Here is an 18539-nt window from a genome sequence, read left to right on the forward strand (position 1 = left end):
CAAAAAGAAAAAAGCCGAAAGTGGCGCTGTGGCTCAAGTGGTAGAGCACTAGCCTTGAGGAACAAGAACTCAGGGACAGCGCCCAGGCCCTGAGTTCAAGTCCCACGACAAACCAAAAAAAAAAAGCAAAGCAAAGCAAAGCCGAGGGGCTGCTGTGTGATTCTCCCTCAGCCTCTGAGCTGGGCGAGGTGGCAGGGTGAAGTGGCCTCCTGTCTGCCCCCCCCCCCCCCCCCGCCCCCAAATCTGGTCTCCTTGCCCCTCCTCCCCCACCCCCACCCCTGGCTGTGGGGGTGGGGAGGTGGCAGATGGGTGGCTGGGGGCTTTGTCAAAGCAGCTGCTGGGACAGGAGCGTGCTTTGTTGAGTCCTTTCAGGGGTCCTGGTCACACACAATGGGGGAGACCAGACACAGCCCCCTCTTTTCTTTCTTTGCTTTCTTCTTACACACGTGCTGGGCCACCTGTTCCTCCAGGGACCGGCAGGCCTCTGACCTTGGGTGTGTGTGTGTGTGTGTGTGTGTGTGTGTGTTTAAACACCATTCCCCAGCTTCCCGTTGCTTCCCATCCTCGAACCCTGACAGTCCAGGCTGGCATCTTTCCTCCTCCACATTCCCCCCAGCTCAACCTGAATGAGGCACCCCACCACCAGCACCCCTCCAGGGCTGGGTGACACCCCCACACTGCCCTTCCTGCCATCTTTCTAACTGGGGGAAGGGGGGGGTAACACGCAATCCCCCTAGAGACTTTCCAAACCTAAACATTTGTAGTTGGATCTCCATTGTTTTCAGTCTACACATAGATGGGAAGCTGTGATTTCTCTCTGCCATGTTCTGAGCCAATAAATGCTTTAAAAGCAATCCCCTCATCTGCACTGGGAAGGTGGCTCTGTGGTAGAGTGCTTGCCTAGCATGCATGAAGCCCTGGGTTCGATTCCTCAGTACCACAGACACAGAAAAAGCCAGAAGTGGCACTGGGGCTCAAGTGGTAGAGCGCTCGCCTTGAGCACAAAGCTCAGGGACAGCGCCCAGGCCCTGAGTTCAAGCCCCAGGACTGGCAAAAAAATAAAAGTAAAATCCCACTGGGGCATTTCTGGGTCAGATCTCACTTCTGAATTCTGGGAGTAAGACCTAGAATTGTCTAGATTGTCGGGGGCCTGGGTAGCTGGAGTCTGACATGATTCTTGGTTCGTAGGCTGCTGTCTGCCCTTCCCATGATTCTTTTCTTTCATAGGAGGCTCTTCCCTGGGAAATTTACACACACACAAAGTAGCCAGGCCTTGGTGGCTTACACCTGTCCTCCTAGCTCCTCAGGAGGCTGAGATCTGAGGATCTCACTTCGAGGCCAGCCTGGTCAGAAAAATCTGTGAAATTCCAATGAACCAGCAAAAAGCCCCCAAGCAGACATGTGGTTGAAGTGGCTGAGCACCAGTCTCAGGCACAACCATTAAAGACAATGGTCAGGACCTAAGCACTGTCCCTGAGCTGGTCTGGCACTCTACCACTGGAGCCACACCTCCAGTTCAAGCTTTTTTTTGACAGTTAATTGGAGAGAAGAGTCTCACAGGCTTTCCTGCTCAGGCTGGCTTTGAACCATGATCCTCAGATCTTACCTCCAAAGTAGCTAGGACTAAGAGTTGAGCCACCGACATCCAACTTGCCTTGGGTGTCTTCAAATAGTAACTCATCCTGTGTCTGAACATTGTTCCTGTGTCTTAGTGCAAACTTGGGAAGAAGTTTGTCCAAGTGGTTTTCTTTCTTTTTGTTTATTGTTATTGTTAAGGTCATGTACAGGGTTACATAAGTCAGGTAATGAATACTTTTTTTCCTCCTAGTTTTTCCCTCCTGATCCCTCTCCCCCACAAGTTGTATCCTTCATTTTCAACATAATGTCTAGTGAGTATCAAAGCTGCCCACGAGGCTTTCTTAGGCCACTAAGATGAGCTTCCTTTGGAACTAGCTCCAGGACCAAGCATGCATCTGCAAGCCAACAAGACAAAGAAAAACATGTGATTCTTCTTTCCCTTTTTGCCTTGGCTGCCAGGTGCATGGTTCCCAGATTCTATACCAAGAAGTAGTTTCTTCATTGAAGTGCAGATCACCTGTGTGTGTGTGTGTGTGTGTGTGTGTGTGTGTGTGTGTGCACAGTTCAGAAGCTTGAACTCAGTACCTCATACTCTCATCTGTTTGTTTGTTGTTGTTCACGACTAACACTCTACAACTTGCCCCACAGCCACTTGTGCCCAGCAAGGACTTTCTTTTTGTTTGTTTGTTTTAATTGTGCCAGTACTGGGGCTAGAACTCTGGGCCTCTGGCCCTCAGTTGGCTTTATTTTTTGGTGGGGGAGGGGATCAGTTGTGGGTCTTGAACTCAGAACTTGGGCACTGTCCCTGATCCTCTGTGTGTTCAAGACTAGAACTCTATCACTTTGAGCCACAGCACCACTTCCAGTGTTTGAGTGGTTCATTGGAGATAAGAGTCTCATGGGGACTTTCCTGAGTGGGCTGGCTTTGAACCATAATCCTCAGATCTCAGACTCCTGAGTAGCTAGGGTGGCAGGTGTCTGGCTGAGAGTTTCATCTGAGGGTGACCTCTTAGCTTTGGGAAGTCTCAGATTCCCTTCCTCTCTCCCCCTCTCCCTTTTTTCCTCCCCCTTCCTTTCCGCCTCCTACCTCTCTTTCTGGCTCTCTGTATCTCTGTCTCTCTGTGTCTCTGTCTGTCTTTCTGTCTCTGTCTTCTGTCTCTATCTCTATCTCTGTCTCTGTCTCCCTCAGCAGCCCAGGTTTCAAAATGCATGGTTTAGCAGCAGGGTTTGCAGCAATAGCGTCTGGAAACCCAGGCTGGGGCTCTACGTGTAGCCCGCAATCTCGGCTTCTGAGTCTTAGGTGGACCTGTTGGAAGACGCAGCCAAGTTTAGGCAGGTTCCTGTAGTGGACATACTCCACTCCCTCAGCTCAAGGTGACTGCCCAGCTATGCTTGACTGACATTAGTACGAAGGTAGGGCCTGCCAAGGCATACCTCAGATAAGCCGGGCCCTCCCCACTACCCAGTCCTTGTGAGGCTTATTGGTGAAAGACGCCCCCCTACCCACGAGACTCTGCAGATCCTAACAGGGGCAGGGGGCAAAGGAGGGGCAATCAACCACCCCAGACATGGTGGGAGGAGGGAACCAAGTAAAAGAGCGCCTAAGGGCAGCCACTGGGGAGGCTGAGATCTGAGGATCATAGTTCAAAGTCAGCCTGGGCAAGGAAGTCCGTGAGACTCTTCTCTCCAGTGAACCACCAAAAAGCCAGAAGTGGAAGCCTGGCTCAAGTGGTAGAGCACCAGCCTTGAGCAGAAAAAGCTACAGGACAGTAATACCTAGGCTCTAAATTTAAGCCCCAGTATTGGCACACACACACACACACACACACACACACACACACACACACACACGTCCTTGAATCTTCATTACAAAGTCATACGGATTCTGCTTATCTGAGCCTGTCTCCTCTCGTGACCGTGCTGATTTCTGTCTCCATTCCATGTGTTCAATGTACACAGAACCCCAAGGTGCCCAACCAGAGCCACAGGGTTAAAAGTTAAGTAATTATAATCCCAGAGAGCAGTAAACCAAACCCAAGGTCACCTAAGAGTCTGAGGAGGAGGAGGGGGGAGGGGTCAGCTCTGGGCACCAGAGCTGTGACCTTGCTGTGACCTTGAAAAAAGCCTCTGAGATGCCAGCACACAGAAGGGCACCAGGGGGAAATAGGCAAGGCCGATTCTTGATACACCCTCTTTATTTGCCTAGCTCCAAGCCAGACTTTGCCCTTACCAGTCCAGTGGGAGGTCTCTCTTGGGTGTCTCGTTTTCATTCTGAGCACCTCAGTTTCCCCTATGTGTGAAGGGCAGTTAATCATATTTCAGAAAGACTAAAAGCAAGGAAATGTAAGACACACACACACACACACACACACACACACACACAAACTGGTGTGGAATTGGGTCTTCTTGGACAAGTCATTGTACCTCCTAGGCCTCAATGTTTTAGGGTACAGGCCAACAAGCTTTACTCCCCTAAATGTGGCCTGGGTACCCCCCACACACACAGGAAAGGGGCTCAGTAAAGTGGGTGAGTGAATGCCTATTAGCACTGCCTGCCGTTTTCCAGCACTTTCCATCTTCTTCACATGATCAGTTTCAATTTTGTTTTATCTTCTAGATTTAATCATTGTATCATATGTTTGGATTCTTTTTTTTTGGGGGGGGGGGAGTTGCTAGTCCTGGAGCTTGAACTCAGTGCCTAGGTGCTGTTTCTTAGTTTTGCTGCTCAAGGCTAGCCCTCTACCCCTTGAACCACACCTTCACTTCAGGCTTTTAGACAGTTCACTGGAGATAAGAATCTCACAGACTTTTCCTGCCTCCTCCCCAGCTGGCTTTGAACTGGATCCTCCGATCTCAGCCTCCTGGGTAGCTAGGATGACAGGCGTGAGCCACCAATACCAGCTAAGAGTCTGAGTGTGTGTGTGTGTGTGTGTGTGTGTGTGTGTGTTGGTACTGGGGCTTGAACTCAGAGCCTGGGTGCAATCCCTTAGTTTTCCACTCTAGTCTGGCACTCTACCATTTGAGCCACACCTTCACTTCCTGTATTCTACTGTCTTAATTGCCTGCCATTCCTGAATTGACTAGTGCCTGAATTAATGAATATGGGAATATGAGCTTGCTCTCTGTCTCTCTCTCTCTCCCTGCCCCCCAATGTGGCCAGCCCCCCCCCAACACCCCCCCACACACAGCACACGATGGATTTGTGTGTGCTGGTCCTGGGACGTACACTCAGAGCCAACGAACCGTCCTTGACCTTTTCTGCTCAAGGCCAGGGCTCTGCCACTTGAGCCACAGCTCCATTTCCGGCTTTTTGCGGGTTAGAAGCTTTCCTGCCGGGGCTGGCTTCGAACGGCGATCCTCAGAGCTCTGCCTCCCTCGATCCTCAGAGCTCAGCCTCCCTTCCCAGCAGCTGGGATGACAGACAGGCATGAGCGCCAGCGCCCGGCCAGGCAGGGCCCAAATCATGCAACCCGGGCGACCCTGCAAGGTGCGCGGCCCCCCCTCACCCCGCACCCCACAGGGGGACGCAACGCCCCCCACCCCGGGCACCCCGAGGCCCAGCTCCCACGGAGATCACAGGCGGGAGGGAAAGGCCGAGCAGGCCCCGAGGAGCCTGGCACCCAGCTGCCCCCGCGCGCGCCTTCGGGCTCCGGGCGCCGGGCCCGGGGCGCGGGAGCGGCCAGGGCAGAGGCTGGGCCGGGCCGGGCCCGCCGACAGCCGGGCGCAAACTTTCAAAAGACGCGGCGGCCGCGGCGGCCCGCCCCTGCCTGATTGGGTGTAGCAATGAGTGGGGGCGTGGTCTCCGTGGGCGTGGCCAATAGCACCTTAGTGGGGAGGGCATGGAGGCGTGGCCTGGGGTGCCGTGGCGGGGAACGGGGCCTGGGGCGTGGCTTAGGGCGGAGCCTGGGGGCCCTGGCGGGGACGGGGCCTGAGGGCGTGGTCTGGGGCGTGGCCTGGAGGGGCCCGCGATGGAGGCGGGGCCGGGGCGGGGCCTGCGAGCCCGGGCCGGTGGCTCCGCCCCCTCCACCCGCCGCCGCCGCCGCCGCCGCCGCCGCCGCCGCCGCCGCCCTCCCGCGCGCCCAGCTGCCGCCGCCGCCGGCTCGCGGGTGCGGCGACGATGCCCCGGAGCGCGACCCCCGCCCCCGCCCCGGCCCGGGCCCCCGGCGACTGCCCGCCCCGGGATTAGCCACCGGGCGCGCGGCGCCGACCTCGCACCGCAGCAGCGATGGGCAACACCGTGCACCGGACCTCGCCAGGTACGCGGGGCGCCCCTGCGGGAGAGGGGGCGCCGGCTCCGCCCGTCCACCGGGGCCCCCACCCGGGGCCCCCACCCCGACCCCCGGGACGCGCTGGGCGCGGGGTCTCCGGTGCCTCCCCGGGGCCCGGCGGGCGGGCGCCGCGTCCCCGTTACCTTGGGGACCCCCATCCTCGGTCGCCCGGCCGGGGCCCGGTGCACCGAACCGCCGCGGGGGCGACGCGCCCCCCCCCCGCCATTGTTCCAGCCCGGGGCGAACCGGGGCGACGCGGGGTGCGCGCGTTTGGGGGGGAGGGGGGCGCCTCGGTCACCCCAGCTTCCGACGGCCGCAAGCTGCCCGGGAGGGAGGAAGGGGTGCGGGGGGGGTCCCCACTTCCCGTGCACGTGCTGCCCACACTTGGTCCCCGTGGGCGCCCCGGCTGCACCCCTCGGGGTCCCCCCCCCGGCGGCGGGGGGTCCCCACCCCCCCCCAGCTCCATCCGAGTCTCCGCATCGCCCCCTAGGCTGGAATTTCTGGGATCCACATGGGGACATGGATGGGGCAAGGGAAAGGGGTGATGGGGGGGGCAGAGGAGGCCTGAACTGGTGTGGGTCCCCCCCCACCCACAGCTCGGCCTCCTGGGGATCCCCCCAGCGTACCCCAGGGTGAGCGCCTGTGCAGCCAGGCCCCACCATGGAGATGCGTCCAGATGGACGGTGGAAATGCAGCTTAGAGGGGGAAGTGACTCAGGCAAGGTCATGCAGGCCACAGCGGGAGAGTGTGGCTGTGGCCCTGTCTGTCTGTCCGTCCGTTGGTCCGTCTGTCCGTCATCCATCCGTCCACCCACCCTCTCCAAAGCCCACAAGCCGTTTATAACACATGTTGGTGTGAGGCCGGTCATTTTTTACAAAATCCTTTGTGCAAAATAAAGGTGAGTGTGAGTGTGTGTGTGTCTGCGTGTGTCTGTGTGTCTCTGTGTGTCTGTGTGTTACAAAGGTTTAGCTCCATGAAGAAGAAATCTAGCTCTGCTTCGGGTCGAATGTATTCTGAGGGTTCTTGGACAGGTGACTAAGCACCCCACCTCCCATCGGATGGACACCCCTTGCTGCACCTTCTCTCTTCACCCCCATGCTCTATCACATGCAGTTATCAAAAAAAAGAAATCTCCCATTACAAATGTCCTGGGCAGTGGTAGCTCCTGCCTGTCATCCTAGCTACTCAGGAGGCTAGTTCAAAGCCACCCCCAGTAAGAAAGTCTGTGAGACTCTTCTCACCAATTGACCAGGAAAAACAAAAAAAGCAGGAAGTGGAGCTGTGGCTCAAGTGGTAGAGAGCCAGTCTTGGGTGAAAAGGGTAAGGGACAGCACCCAGGTCTTGAGTTCAAATCCAGTACTAGAGGGCTGGGAAGGAGGCTCAAGTGGTAGAGCGCTTGCCTTGAAGAGCTGAGGGACAGCGCCCAGGCCCAGAGTTCAAGCCCGTGACCAAAAACAAAAAAAAAAAATCCAGTACTGGGGCACACACCCATACAACCCGTCTCCCTCTGCCCCAAAGAGATCGATTACCATACTGAACTCTAGGGTCCCCCAGGCCGTAGCTCATGGACAGGGAAACAACTTCTGCCTGATAAACCTCTTGGCAACTTTAGGACATGTGCCTGGTGCAGTCACCTGCAGGCTAGCAGCAGAAGGAACTTCTGTCTCCGGACCTGTTCCTAGAGTCTAGCCTCTGCTTTCCTGTGCACATGGCAGACTAGGGTAGGTGGGGAAAGAGGTGGGGAGACCCAGCCACCCCCATTAGAGGGGCTCCAGGTGGAGGAAAAGATGGCAGGTGGTCTCTGAGCCTCGAATCATGTTGAGCAGACACTCCTTTGCCCATCCTTCTGTGTGTGTGTGTGTGTGTGTGTGTGTGTGTGTGTGTGTGTGTGTATGTATGTGCTGGTTGGGGCTTGAACTCAGGGCCTGGAGCTCTGTACTTTAGCCTTTTCACTCAAGGCTGGCATTCTGCCACTGGAGCCAATCACAGCTTCACAGTTCAAACATTGCCTGATTCATTGGAGCTCAGAGTCTGAGGGAACTTTCCTGCCCAGACTGGCTTTGAACCGTCAGCCCCAGATCCTTAGCCTCCTGAGCAGCTAGGATGACAGGTGTGAGCCATTGGTACCCAGCCTGTTTATTCATATTCTTCATGAAGCAAGGCTTATGCTGGGCTGGGAAGGTGGCTCAGGGATAGAGTGCTGGCCTAGCATGCATGAAGCCCTGGGTTCGATTCCTCAGTACCACAGACACAGAAAAAGGCAGAAGTGATGCTGTGGCTCAAGTGGTAGAGTGCTAGCCTTGAGCAAAAGAAGCTCAGGGACAGCGCCCAGGCCCTGAGTTCAAGCCCCAGGACTGGCCAAAAAAGAAAAAAGAAAAGAAATGCTTGTGCTATTCTAGGTAACATGAATGAATTAATTAATTAAGGTCATTCTGCTCAGCCTTGGACCCGGGAAAGAGTCAGACACAGTCAGGCAACTGCACAGGGCTGGAGATACACACAGTGTGCATGCCACTAGGTCTTGTCACTGTGGATGGCATTCCCTGGGCTGGGGGCTGGGTTCGAGGCTAGCCACATATGCCTAGTGTAAGTGTAGATCCTGTGTGGTTGGGCACGTGTATTGAGTGTGAGGAAGAGCTGTGTATCTTCCCTCGATCACATTGTTACTTATTTCTCAGACACTGCTGTTTATTGAATCTCCTCACACCCCAATGTGGGGGGGGGGGGGTGGAGTGGGGGGTTGAATAATTTCTTTCTTGTCTAGTCTGGCTTTCAAAACAATCCAGTTCAGAAAGCTCTTCCCACAGCCACCCCTGCCCACCCTCCCCGGCCCCCACCCCGCACACGCGCGTGGCTCAGCTGGAGCCACCCTACCCAGGGTCCTGGCTGTCTCTCTCCACACCACTTCCCTGAGACCGCCGAGAACAAACCCCCGGCTCCCCAAAGCCTTGATCACATCTTTAGATGCCAGGTCGCCCTTCACAGAGCCTGCGGCCTGGCAGGAGATCAAAGCCCGCATGTGGCGTTCAAAAACGCTGCCTTCGCGCTCCACATGGCTCCGGTCTCTTCCTCTCCTTGTACCTTCGCTCGCCGGAACAGACACATGCGTGGGGGTCCATGCTACAAGACTGGAAATAGAGAGCTGGCATTTTGCAAAAGCACCTGGATCCAATGCCAGCCGCCCTGCCCCACATATGCGCCTCCATTGGCACACCGAGTACCGGCTTCTCCTCCTTAAAGCCCTCCTGTACTTCCGGCTCCCCCTGCCTGGAACATTCCACCAGCCCAGACCTCCACCTGTCAGTTCTCTCTGCTCCAAAACAGGGCCTCCACCACGGTCCCCCTTCCTTCCCACCCCCTGTACTACACTCCTATGCGTCTGCTTAGTGTGGATATCTGCAGGATCGCTGTCTGTCCATCCATGTGGCCAGCTAGCCATTAATTGTCTTGTCTCCCCAGGTAAGTGTTTCCCTACCTGATCTGTGTCACTGCTGTACATGAAGGCTCAAAAGCAAGGCGAAGGGGTGGGGAGAGAGAGGGGGAAGAGGCATTGTGTGTACTCCATAGGCAATTAAATCCATCGATTAGATTCATTAACCGAATGCATCAAGGCATCGAATTCTCCTGTCTCGCATCATGAGAATCATCGTCCCCAGCTGGGCACAATGGCTCACGCCTGCCATCCTAGCTGCTCAGGAGGCTGAGATCTGAGGATCAGGGTTCAAAGCCAGCCCGGGCAGGAAAGTCCGTGAGACTCTTCTCTCCAATAAACCACTAGAAAACTGGAACTGGCACTGTGGCTCAAGCGGTAGAGCGCTCACCTTGAGCTGAAGAGCGCAGGGACAGCGCCCAGGCCCAGAGTTCAAGCCCCACGACTGCCAAAAACCAAACTATACAAGAATCATCACCCCCATTTTCCAGGTGACACATCAAGGTTTGAAGACGGGCAAATGTCTTGTGTGTCTGGCCCCCCCCACACACACACCACCCCAATCGACCATGCCAATCATCTAGTTGATAAAAGCTTGGATTGAAATCTAAATGTTTGCTTAATTCCAAAGTCCGGTAGAAGCAGTAGCTTCCCGGCCCATTCAGGGGACGCTGAATTCATTTATTAACATTTATTAGGTATCCCACCTGACACGTGATTAGGCTAGGGTTTATAATCAGGAAATACTTTTTTTAAAAAGGGAGGGGGAGGGAGTCCCTGTGACTGTTGCTAGGGGAGTCCCTTAGCAACCAACCACCTCATTTGCATATTGAGCTCAGTGCTGGGCGTGACTGCGGAAACTCCTCTTGCCAGCCACAATACGCAGAGACACCCAGAGCTAAAGACACCCCCAACTCTTGCACGTGATCGAGAAGGTGGCAGGGCGTGTAGGGTGGTGGGAGGGGGTGTCGCGTGTTGAACAAGATCTGTGTGGTTTGTAATACTACTTGGTCCTCTCTCTCTCTCTCTCTCTTTCTCTCTCCCCCTCCCTCCCTCCCTCTCCTTCTGAAAGGGGGATACGAAGCCTGGAAGAGGGGGGGGCGATGAGCCCAGGGAGAGTTGTTCCCTTTCCACCTCCCATCAGCACATTCCAGTTCTTTCCTTTGGCGCCTCTGCGGCTGTCTGCCGCGCTGATTGGCTAAAAGGCAAAAATTCAAACGGGCAGGTTGGGTTTAATCATTAAGTTGGCCCAGCCAACGGCTTGTCAGCGTTGGCTCAGTGACACCTGAGTCCTGGAGCTCCCGGTGCAGATCGAGTGCCAGCCTCAGCTGTGTGCCCAGCCGGATTCCACGCCGCCTTCTTTGCCAGCTCAGAGCAAGCCTTTTATAGGGGGCGGGGGGGGGGGGGGGGGGGGTGCAGAACCTTTAGTCAAATGGGGAGTGGGGGCTCTTGGGGTATTTATACCATTGTGCTGGGGCTGTACAAAATGATCAATACAGGCAGACAGATAGATCTATCCCAAGCAGCTTGGGAAAAGCATCCATGGCCCCACGCCCATCCTCCTGGCTCAGGAGGCTGAAGATCTGGAGGATCGTGGTTCAAAGCCAGCCTGGGCAGGAAAGTCCATGAGCCTCTTTATTTCTACTGAACCGCCCCAAAGCCGGAAGTAGTGCTGTGGCTCAAGTAGGGGTAGAAGGCTAACATTGAGGGGGAAAAAAAGCTCAGGGACCGTGCCCAGGCCTTGAGTTCAAGTCCTAGCATCTCCCCCTCCCCCTGCAAATATAACATATATATTTGTACAGTTATCTGTCAAATGATTTCATAAGCCTTATAAGGACTTGATGCTTCGCACTCCTGATTTAAAGGGGCCATGTCTGTCCAAATCTTCCAGCAGACAGGCTCGGACAGGTGAAGGTCAGAAGCACGCTTGGGCTACAGGTAGCGCCCCATTTCTTGATCTAAAGGATCTATGCCAGCACCATTCAAAAAGGGGGTGTAGCCAGGCCCCAGTGACTCCCACCTGTCATCCTAGCTACTCAGGAGGCTGAGATCTGAGGATCACGGTTCAAAGCCAGCCTGGGCAGGAAAGTCCCTGAGACTTTTATCGCCAATAAACCACCAAAAACCGGAAGTGGCGCTGTAGCTCAAGTGGTAGAGCGCTAGCCTTGAGCTGAAGAGCTAAGGGACAGCACCCAGGCCCTGAGTTCAAGCCCCACAACTGACCATAAAAAGCGGGGAGGGGGTGCACTTGTACCTGCCCTGGACACCTCTCACAGAGGCCCTGTGGCTGCGGCCCTGGACAGGGCTCTGGCTTTTTGTTGGACCTGCGCTAACCAGACAACTGCTACCTGAGGGGGGTGTCCCTGCACCCCGTTTTCCTCAGCCCTGGGACGGGTCTGTCCAGTGTGCGGGGACAGTGGAGAAGTGATGCACTTCTAGTCTGGGACCAGGAGAAGCTGGGGTCTCTCCTGTCTCCCTTTGCTGTCACTTCAGATTCTGTCTGTATTTGGTTCGCTGTGGAACTTAAGGAAGGCTTCCTGGAAGAGGTGATCTCTGGAGGATAGTTCAGTGAGGTGTCTGCCCTGTACCCCTGAGCGTCATCTCCTCTGCCCTCCTCTGGGGCTCAGTCCCCGGTGGCCACCCATACCTCCTGGATGGCAGGCACGATCTAAATGGGTCAGTCTAAGTGCGATCAACAGCCAGCTTGCCTCTGATCACAGTGCTTGCTCTCAGAACAGGCCCCAAACGCCAAGCAACGCTGCCAGGAAACAGAGGGGAGACCTTCCAGGAAACAGAGGAGGGGGGGGACACCCAGCACCCTGGTCTGCATCACCAAAGTGGGTCCTGTGTTCTGCAGTTCCGCTTTCAAATTTCGATCACCGAATACAGCTGAAAAAGGGCGGGCCAGTGCCTCACACCTGTAATCCCGGCTCCTCAGGAGGGAGAGGCCCGGAGGACCGAAGCTCAAAGTCAGCCCAGGCAGATAAGTCTGAGGCTTTTTTTTTTTTTAAATCTTCAATTAACCAGCAAGAAAGACTGGGCTGGAGATGTAGTTCAAGTGGTAGAGCGCCAGCTTTTTAGCAAGCAAGCTGAGGGAGTTTGAAGCCCTGAGTTCAAGTGCAGGGAATGGAGAAGGGAGGGAGCGAGGGAGAGAACGAGGGAAGGAAGGAAAGAAAGGGAGAGAGGAAAAGAAGAAGGAGGGAAAGAAGGGATGGAGGAAAGAAGGAGGGAAGGGAGGGAGGGAGGAAAAAAGGAGGAGAGGGAGGGAAAACGGAAGAAAGGAAGGGAGGGAGGGAGAGAAGGAAGGATGGGAGGGAAGAAGGGAGGGAGGGAAGGAAGGGATGGAAGGAAAGAAGGAAGGAAGGAAAAAAAGAAAGGGAGAGAGGGAGGAAGAGTGTGCTGAGAAAGCAAGATTATTGCTTCACAACTATAGCTGCACAAGCGTGGTATGTGTGTGCGTGCACACGTGTGTGTGTTGGTGTGGGTTGTGCACTCTCAGTGAGCACTGCCCTGTGAGAATTGAGTGGACAGAAGCTAAGAGAGTTTGACCCAATGCCCAGGAGGGGGCCGCCATGTTTAATCGTTGCTATAGCAACACAGTTCTAGTCCCGCCCCTGATGTCCCAGTAACACAGACATGACTGCCCCAGGCAGCCAGTGGCTGAGCCCGAAGGACAGGGGACACTTGGAGGCTCCTTTTCACATGCACAGGTTTCGAGGGGTTCCTGGGGCCACTCCCCAGTCACCCTGATTTCTGGGGAGATTTCTGATTTAGTATGTTCGTTTGTTTCATGCCAGTATTAGGGCTTGAACTCAGAGCCTGGGCACTGTCCCTAGGCTTTTTCACAGAGCCGCACCTCCACTTCCAGCTTCGTGGTAGTTCATTAGACACAAGAGTTACACAGACTTGTCAGCCCGGGCTGGCTTTGAACCATGAGATCCTCAGATCTCAGCCTCTTGTTTTGGGGGGCAGGGGGGTTCGGTCATGGGGCTTGAACTCTGGGCCTGGGCGCTGTCCCTCAGCTCTTCAGCTCAAGGCTAGCGCTCTACCACTTGAGCCACAGCGCCACTTCCGGCTTTTTTCTTTTTGCTTATGTGGTGCTGAGGAATCGAACCCAGGGCCTCAAGCATGCAAGGCAAGCGCTCTACCACTGAGCCACCTTCCCAGCCCAGATCTCAGCCTCGAGGAGCTGGGACAACAGGTGTGAGCCACCACCAGCACCCACGGGCCAGGTTGACCAGATCTCCAGGCCCAGCTCTGAACCAGTCCAGGGGCCACAGCCCTGTACTCAGGACACAACAGTAACCAGAAATGGCAGAGAGGAAAATCCGGGGTGGGGGGGTGTGGGGGTGCTGGTCTTCCTGGAAGAGGCAGACCCAGAAAGGAGAAGATTAAAAAGCTGTTCAAGACAGAGGGATGCCAGATTCAAGAGGCCCCAAGATTCAAGAGGACGTGACATGGAGTTGTGGGGTTTTGCGGGGGTCAGTGGACCCATGGACATGGAGATGGAGGGGTTGAGCCAGGCTCTGTGCAGATGAGTTCCTCACCAAGGTGGTTCATGCTCAGCCCTTTTGGGACCAAAAGGCTTTCTGTATTTAGTCGCGCTTTCTTTCCAAAGGCTTAAAATAGAATCCCAGCGGCTGGGTCCTGTGGTTTCAAGTTCAAAGCCATGCTGGAGTCCCTCCGGGTGGCCTGCCCCCAAATGGCCACGTGCCCCTGCGTGTCCCGTGCTAGGGCTTTCTATCAGCTTCACCCACCCAAGATCGCCACCCGCCCCATTGTCACAGGCCTAGAGGCTCAGGCTCAGCGTGGTCAAATCTGGGACTCAGACTCCAAGCCCTGTCCTGTATCTTCACCCCGACTTGTAGACACCCCACACCCACACACAACTCTGCCCACCCAGAGCCACAGGCCATCCCTTGATCTGTGGGCACCAAGCCCCCACCCAACGAGGTGGTAAAAACATTTGTCATTTGATTCAAAGCTGGAAGACAAGAGGTCATTTCCACTCTGGATCCACTGGCTTAATCCTGCATGGGGGGGGGGGGGGGGAGCTTCTTATCAGCCCAAGGAATGACTTGAACTCTCAGCCTCAGTTTCCCCTTCTGGCTTGAGCGGCAGGGTGATGTCCATTCCCACATGACTGTGGGTTTGGATTGTGAATTCACCCAGCAACCCAGCACCTAGCAACTAAGCACCCAGCAACCAAGCACCCAGCACCTCCTGCAGAGTGCAGGATTAGATCCTCGTTAACAGAAAGGGTTGTCAGGTGAGATGCCAGTATGTGAGGTTTGAACTCAGGGACTCGTGCTTTTATTTGGCTTTATCATTCCAAGTCTGGGCACTTTACCACTTGAGCCATAGCTCTACTTCCAGCTTTTGGATAGTTCATGGGAGATCAAAGTTTGAAGGATTTTCCTGCCCTGGGCTTGCTTTGAACAGTGATCCTCAGATCTCAGCCAGGACTGAAGAACCAGGATGATAGACATGTGTCATGGATGCCTGGAAGATTCTTTTGCTTTATTTGTGCCCAGTCCTGAGGCTTAAATTCAGGACCTCAAATCTTGAGGGTTTCTGGGGGGGGCTGTTTGTTTAACACGAGGCCAATGCTCTACTGCTTGAGCCATCCCTCCATGTCCAGCTTTTTTCTAGTTAATTAGAGATCAGCATCTCATGGATTTGTCTGCTCAGGCTGGCTTTGAACCTCAATCCTCAGATCTCATCCTCCTGAGTAGCTGGGATGACAGGCGTGAGCCCCGGGCACCCCACCAGATTCGTTTTTGGTCTCCAAGCACAGGAGAAGGAATGGGGGTGCACTGGCTGTGTCCCCCTCATCCCATTCTAAGGCATGGCAGGGGTGAGACTCTCCAGGCTGCTTGTGGAAGTCCCCACGGGGGACCCCACCCAATATCCCCGGAGGTCTGATCTCCAGCCTTACCAACACCCCTAGGGGAGCAAAGTCCACAGCGCCCACCTTGCAAGATCATGGGGGAAACAGAGGGGGAGCACAGGGGGGCGTCACGTGGAGAAATCCGGCGCAGAGGCTGTGGGAGCCAGGGTATGGAGGCCACTGGGCAGACTTCTGGATGAACTGTCCTCAAAGGAGCCTTACGAACCCCAGTGTCTGCGGGGAGAAATTCCCTACGAAGTTCCTCCAAACTCCTACACAACTGAGCGACATAGCCCAGGTGACAGATCGGGACACTGAGGCACACTGAGGCCTCTGTCCCCAGCCCCTTCCTTCCTCCTGATCTCCCAGCCTGGAGCTCTTTCGATTCCAGAGCAGGGCCAGGAAGAGCACCCCCGCTTTACGATGGCTGACAGGCCCCCTATTCTGTCTGTCTCTTCCTAACTCCTAGGGACTCTGCCTCGGCCTCCATCCTCTTCTGTGGCAATCAGGGGAGCGTTCTTTAATGAGCGATCGATTGGGGGTGTGCGGTGGAGGGTTTCTGCTGCCTAGACTTGGGGCACAGCACCCACAGCTACTTCAGAGGCGATCACAAGCTGTCTAGACCACAAGGAGGCCGCATTGCTGCTTCTGCTCACCCCAGCATGATGGATTGAATTGATGAGCTGGCTGGACATCCCCAACTTCCCACAAGCGCCCCCGCCCCCAGCCTGTCTCCTAAGCAGGCTGTTTGGGAAGGCAAATTTCCATGTGTTTTTCACAGAGCCCGTATGACGACATACCTACGCCATCTGACGTCAGGCTGCTGCCTTGAAGGAATCAGGGTTTCAGGTCATCTCCAAACGGCCCCTAATGCAAGGTCTCACAGGAATTACAGACCGGATCCCTGACTGGTGTGGGAGGCGGTCCTGGGTTCGAATCTCAGTTCCATCATCTCTAAGCTGTGTGATGCTTTGGCGAGCCTGTTTCCCTCTCTAAGCCTCTGTTTTCCCATGGTACCTCTGTCCTTGATGGGGTCCTGATGGTGAATAAACAGATGTGTGAAAAGTCAGAGGCCAGCAAGGAGTGACCACTACCATTTACTAAGTGAGGAAAACCTGAACTGCTGAGGTAATTGACAGGAGTGTTAGGCGGGCCTTAGGGCTGTTGTCCAGATGATTGACAGGGCTGAGAGGTGGGCCTCAGGACTGGAGCCCAGATGATTGACAGGGGGAAAGGCAGGCATTAGGACTTGGAACCCAGATGATTGACAGGGGTGGGAGGCGGGTCTTAGGATTTGGAATCCAGATGATTGACAGGGGTGGGAGGCGGGTCTTAGGATTTGGAATCCAGATGATTGACAGGGGTGGGAGGCGGGTCTTAGGACTTGGAACCCAGATGATTGACAGGGGTTGGAGGCATGCCTTAAAACTGGTGTCCAGATGATTGACAGGGGTGGGAGGCGGGCCTTAGGACTGGAGCCCAGATGATTGACAGGGGTGAGAGGCAGGCCCAGGACTGGAAGCGTCTTCTAGTTGTGTCTCTAGTCCCCAGGACAGATCATCTCATGGCTGGTGGTGGAGGTGGCAGCTGGTTATGTGGGAAGCCACTCCGTACAGCAGCCAAGGGCATTTGGGGGCATTTGGGGGTTCAGGTGCGAGTCGAATTCAGACCCTGCTCAGCAGCTGCCTGTGACCTTGGCCGGCCCATCCTGGCTCGGAGCCTGATGTCCCCCTCTGTGCAATGGGTCCCAGTGACGATAAAGAATAGAAAGGCCAGCAGACACTGGTGGCTCACACCCTAACCTCAGCTACTCAGGAGGCTGAGCTCTGAGGATCGCAGTTCAAAGCCAGCCCAGGCAGGAAAACCCATGAGACTCTGATCTCCAATAAACCACCAGAAAACCAGAAGTGGTGCTGTGGCTCAAGGGGTAGAGCACTTGCCTTGAGCTGAAGAGCTGAGGGACAGCGCCCAGGCCCTGAGTTCAAGTCCCACCACCGACCAAAAAAAAAAAAAAATACATGGATGGGGAGAGGAGAGCAAGCTGTGTCAGATAGAGACGATCCAGAATCATCCCCGGGGCTTCAGAGCTGCACACAGTAGGACTTCAGCAGACCTACTGTGTGCTGGGCTCCCGCCTCTGTTTGTCTTGTTGTTGTTGTTGTTGTCTTATTATTATTGTTGTTTCTGTGCCTGGGGCAGCCGTGGCATCTTCCGCTCTCACCCTTGACCTTCCATGCCAGCACCAACACTTCCTGGCTGTGTGGCAGCTTTCCTGCCATCTCAGAACCGCTATTATGGGTTCAACTCCCCACCCCCCAAAAAACAGCAGTGACCAGGCACCTGCTTTGCTTTCTATCCATCCCCAAGGGCCCCCCCAAAGTAGAGTTTGTTCACAGTTCCAAACACGATGGCCAGGGTCTACCCACCCCACCCCCAACCACAGCCTTCCTTCCAGAATCTTCCTTGCTGGAAACTAGCTTCTACTGCTACTTGAATTTACCTAGCTCTCCACTTGCCAGAAATCACCCAGTCCTGAGTACTGGGGGGAATGTGGGGGCAAAAGTTCTTCTGCTTTGGAGCAAAAGCAGCCCCCCACACACACGTACCCCTGTACTACACCCTGTAAGAGGGGATCCAGGGGTCTAAGATTCCCCAAAATTCCCTCCTCTGAGACAAAAGTGTGAAACAGGGCTGGGAAGGTGGCTCAGGGGTAGAGTGCTCGCCTAGCATGCACGAAGCCCCAGGTTCGATTCCTCAGTACCACATACACAGAAAAAGCCCAAAGTGGAGCTATGGTTCCAGTGGTAGAGCGCTAGCCTTGAGTAAAAGAAGCTCAGGGACAGCACCCAAGCCCTGAGTTCAAACCCCAGGACTGGCACACACACACACACACACACACACACACACACACACACACGCTCCTGAGTGCCAGACCTGGAGTTCGAATGCCATTTTTCAGAGGGGTGAATCTCAGCTCCAAACCCTTCGGCCGTCTCCCGAGCCTGCTAGAGGACTTTAACCTCCCCTGCCTAGCCCTTTAGACCCTTGGTAATACAACCCCTGCCCCCCATCAGGGCCCTAAAGGCTGCAGCTCCCTGCGTTCCCTCCCCCTGCCAGCAGAGGGCGACCTCCCATCCCCATGCACTTGAGGGGGTTGTTTGCAACGCAAAGGGGAACATGCATGCAGGACACGCTGAAACACACCCAAGACCACCAGACACAGTCTACACCACACACACACACACACACACACACACACACACACACTGTGTTATCGCCTCTGTCTCTGGAAGCAGAAGTTCCCCACTCAGAGTCTACAATTCAAGGATAGTGGAGTTAAGGGTCCTGAACACCCCGAAATGGAGCGCAGGGC

General features: G+C 55.2%; 1 protein-coding gene across 1 annotated transcript in view; it reads left to right on the forward strand.

Annotated features, from left to right (window-relative positions):
* The first annotated feature begins 5730 nt into the window (after positions 1-5730).
* Positions 5731-18539, forward strand: part of Neurl1b (neuralized E3 ubiquitin protein ligase 1B) — a 31549-nt gene continuing 18740 nt past the window's right edge. The window contains 1 exon segment of the mRNA XM_042670078.1: positions 5731-5834. Within this exon segment, the coding sequence (XP_042526012.1) occupies positions 5804-5834 (31 nt within the window). The 5' untranslated portion in view covers positions 5731-5803.

Source organism: Dipodomys spectabilis, unplaced genomic scaffold, assembly GCF_019054845.1.
Source record: "Dipodomys spectabilis isolate Male_0828 unplaced genomic scaffold, ASM1905484v1 ptg000517l, whole genome shotgun sequence".
In the NCBI taxonomy this organism is placed as follows: Eukaryota; Metazoa; Chordata; class Mammalia; order Rodentia; family Heteromyidae; genus Dipodomys; species Dipodomys spectabilis.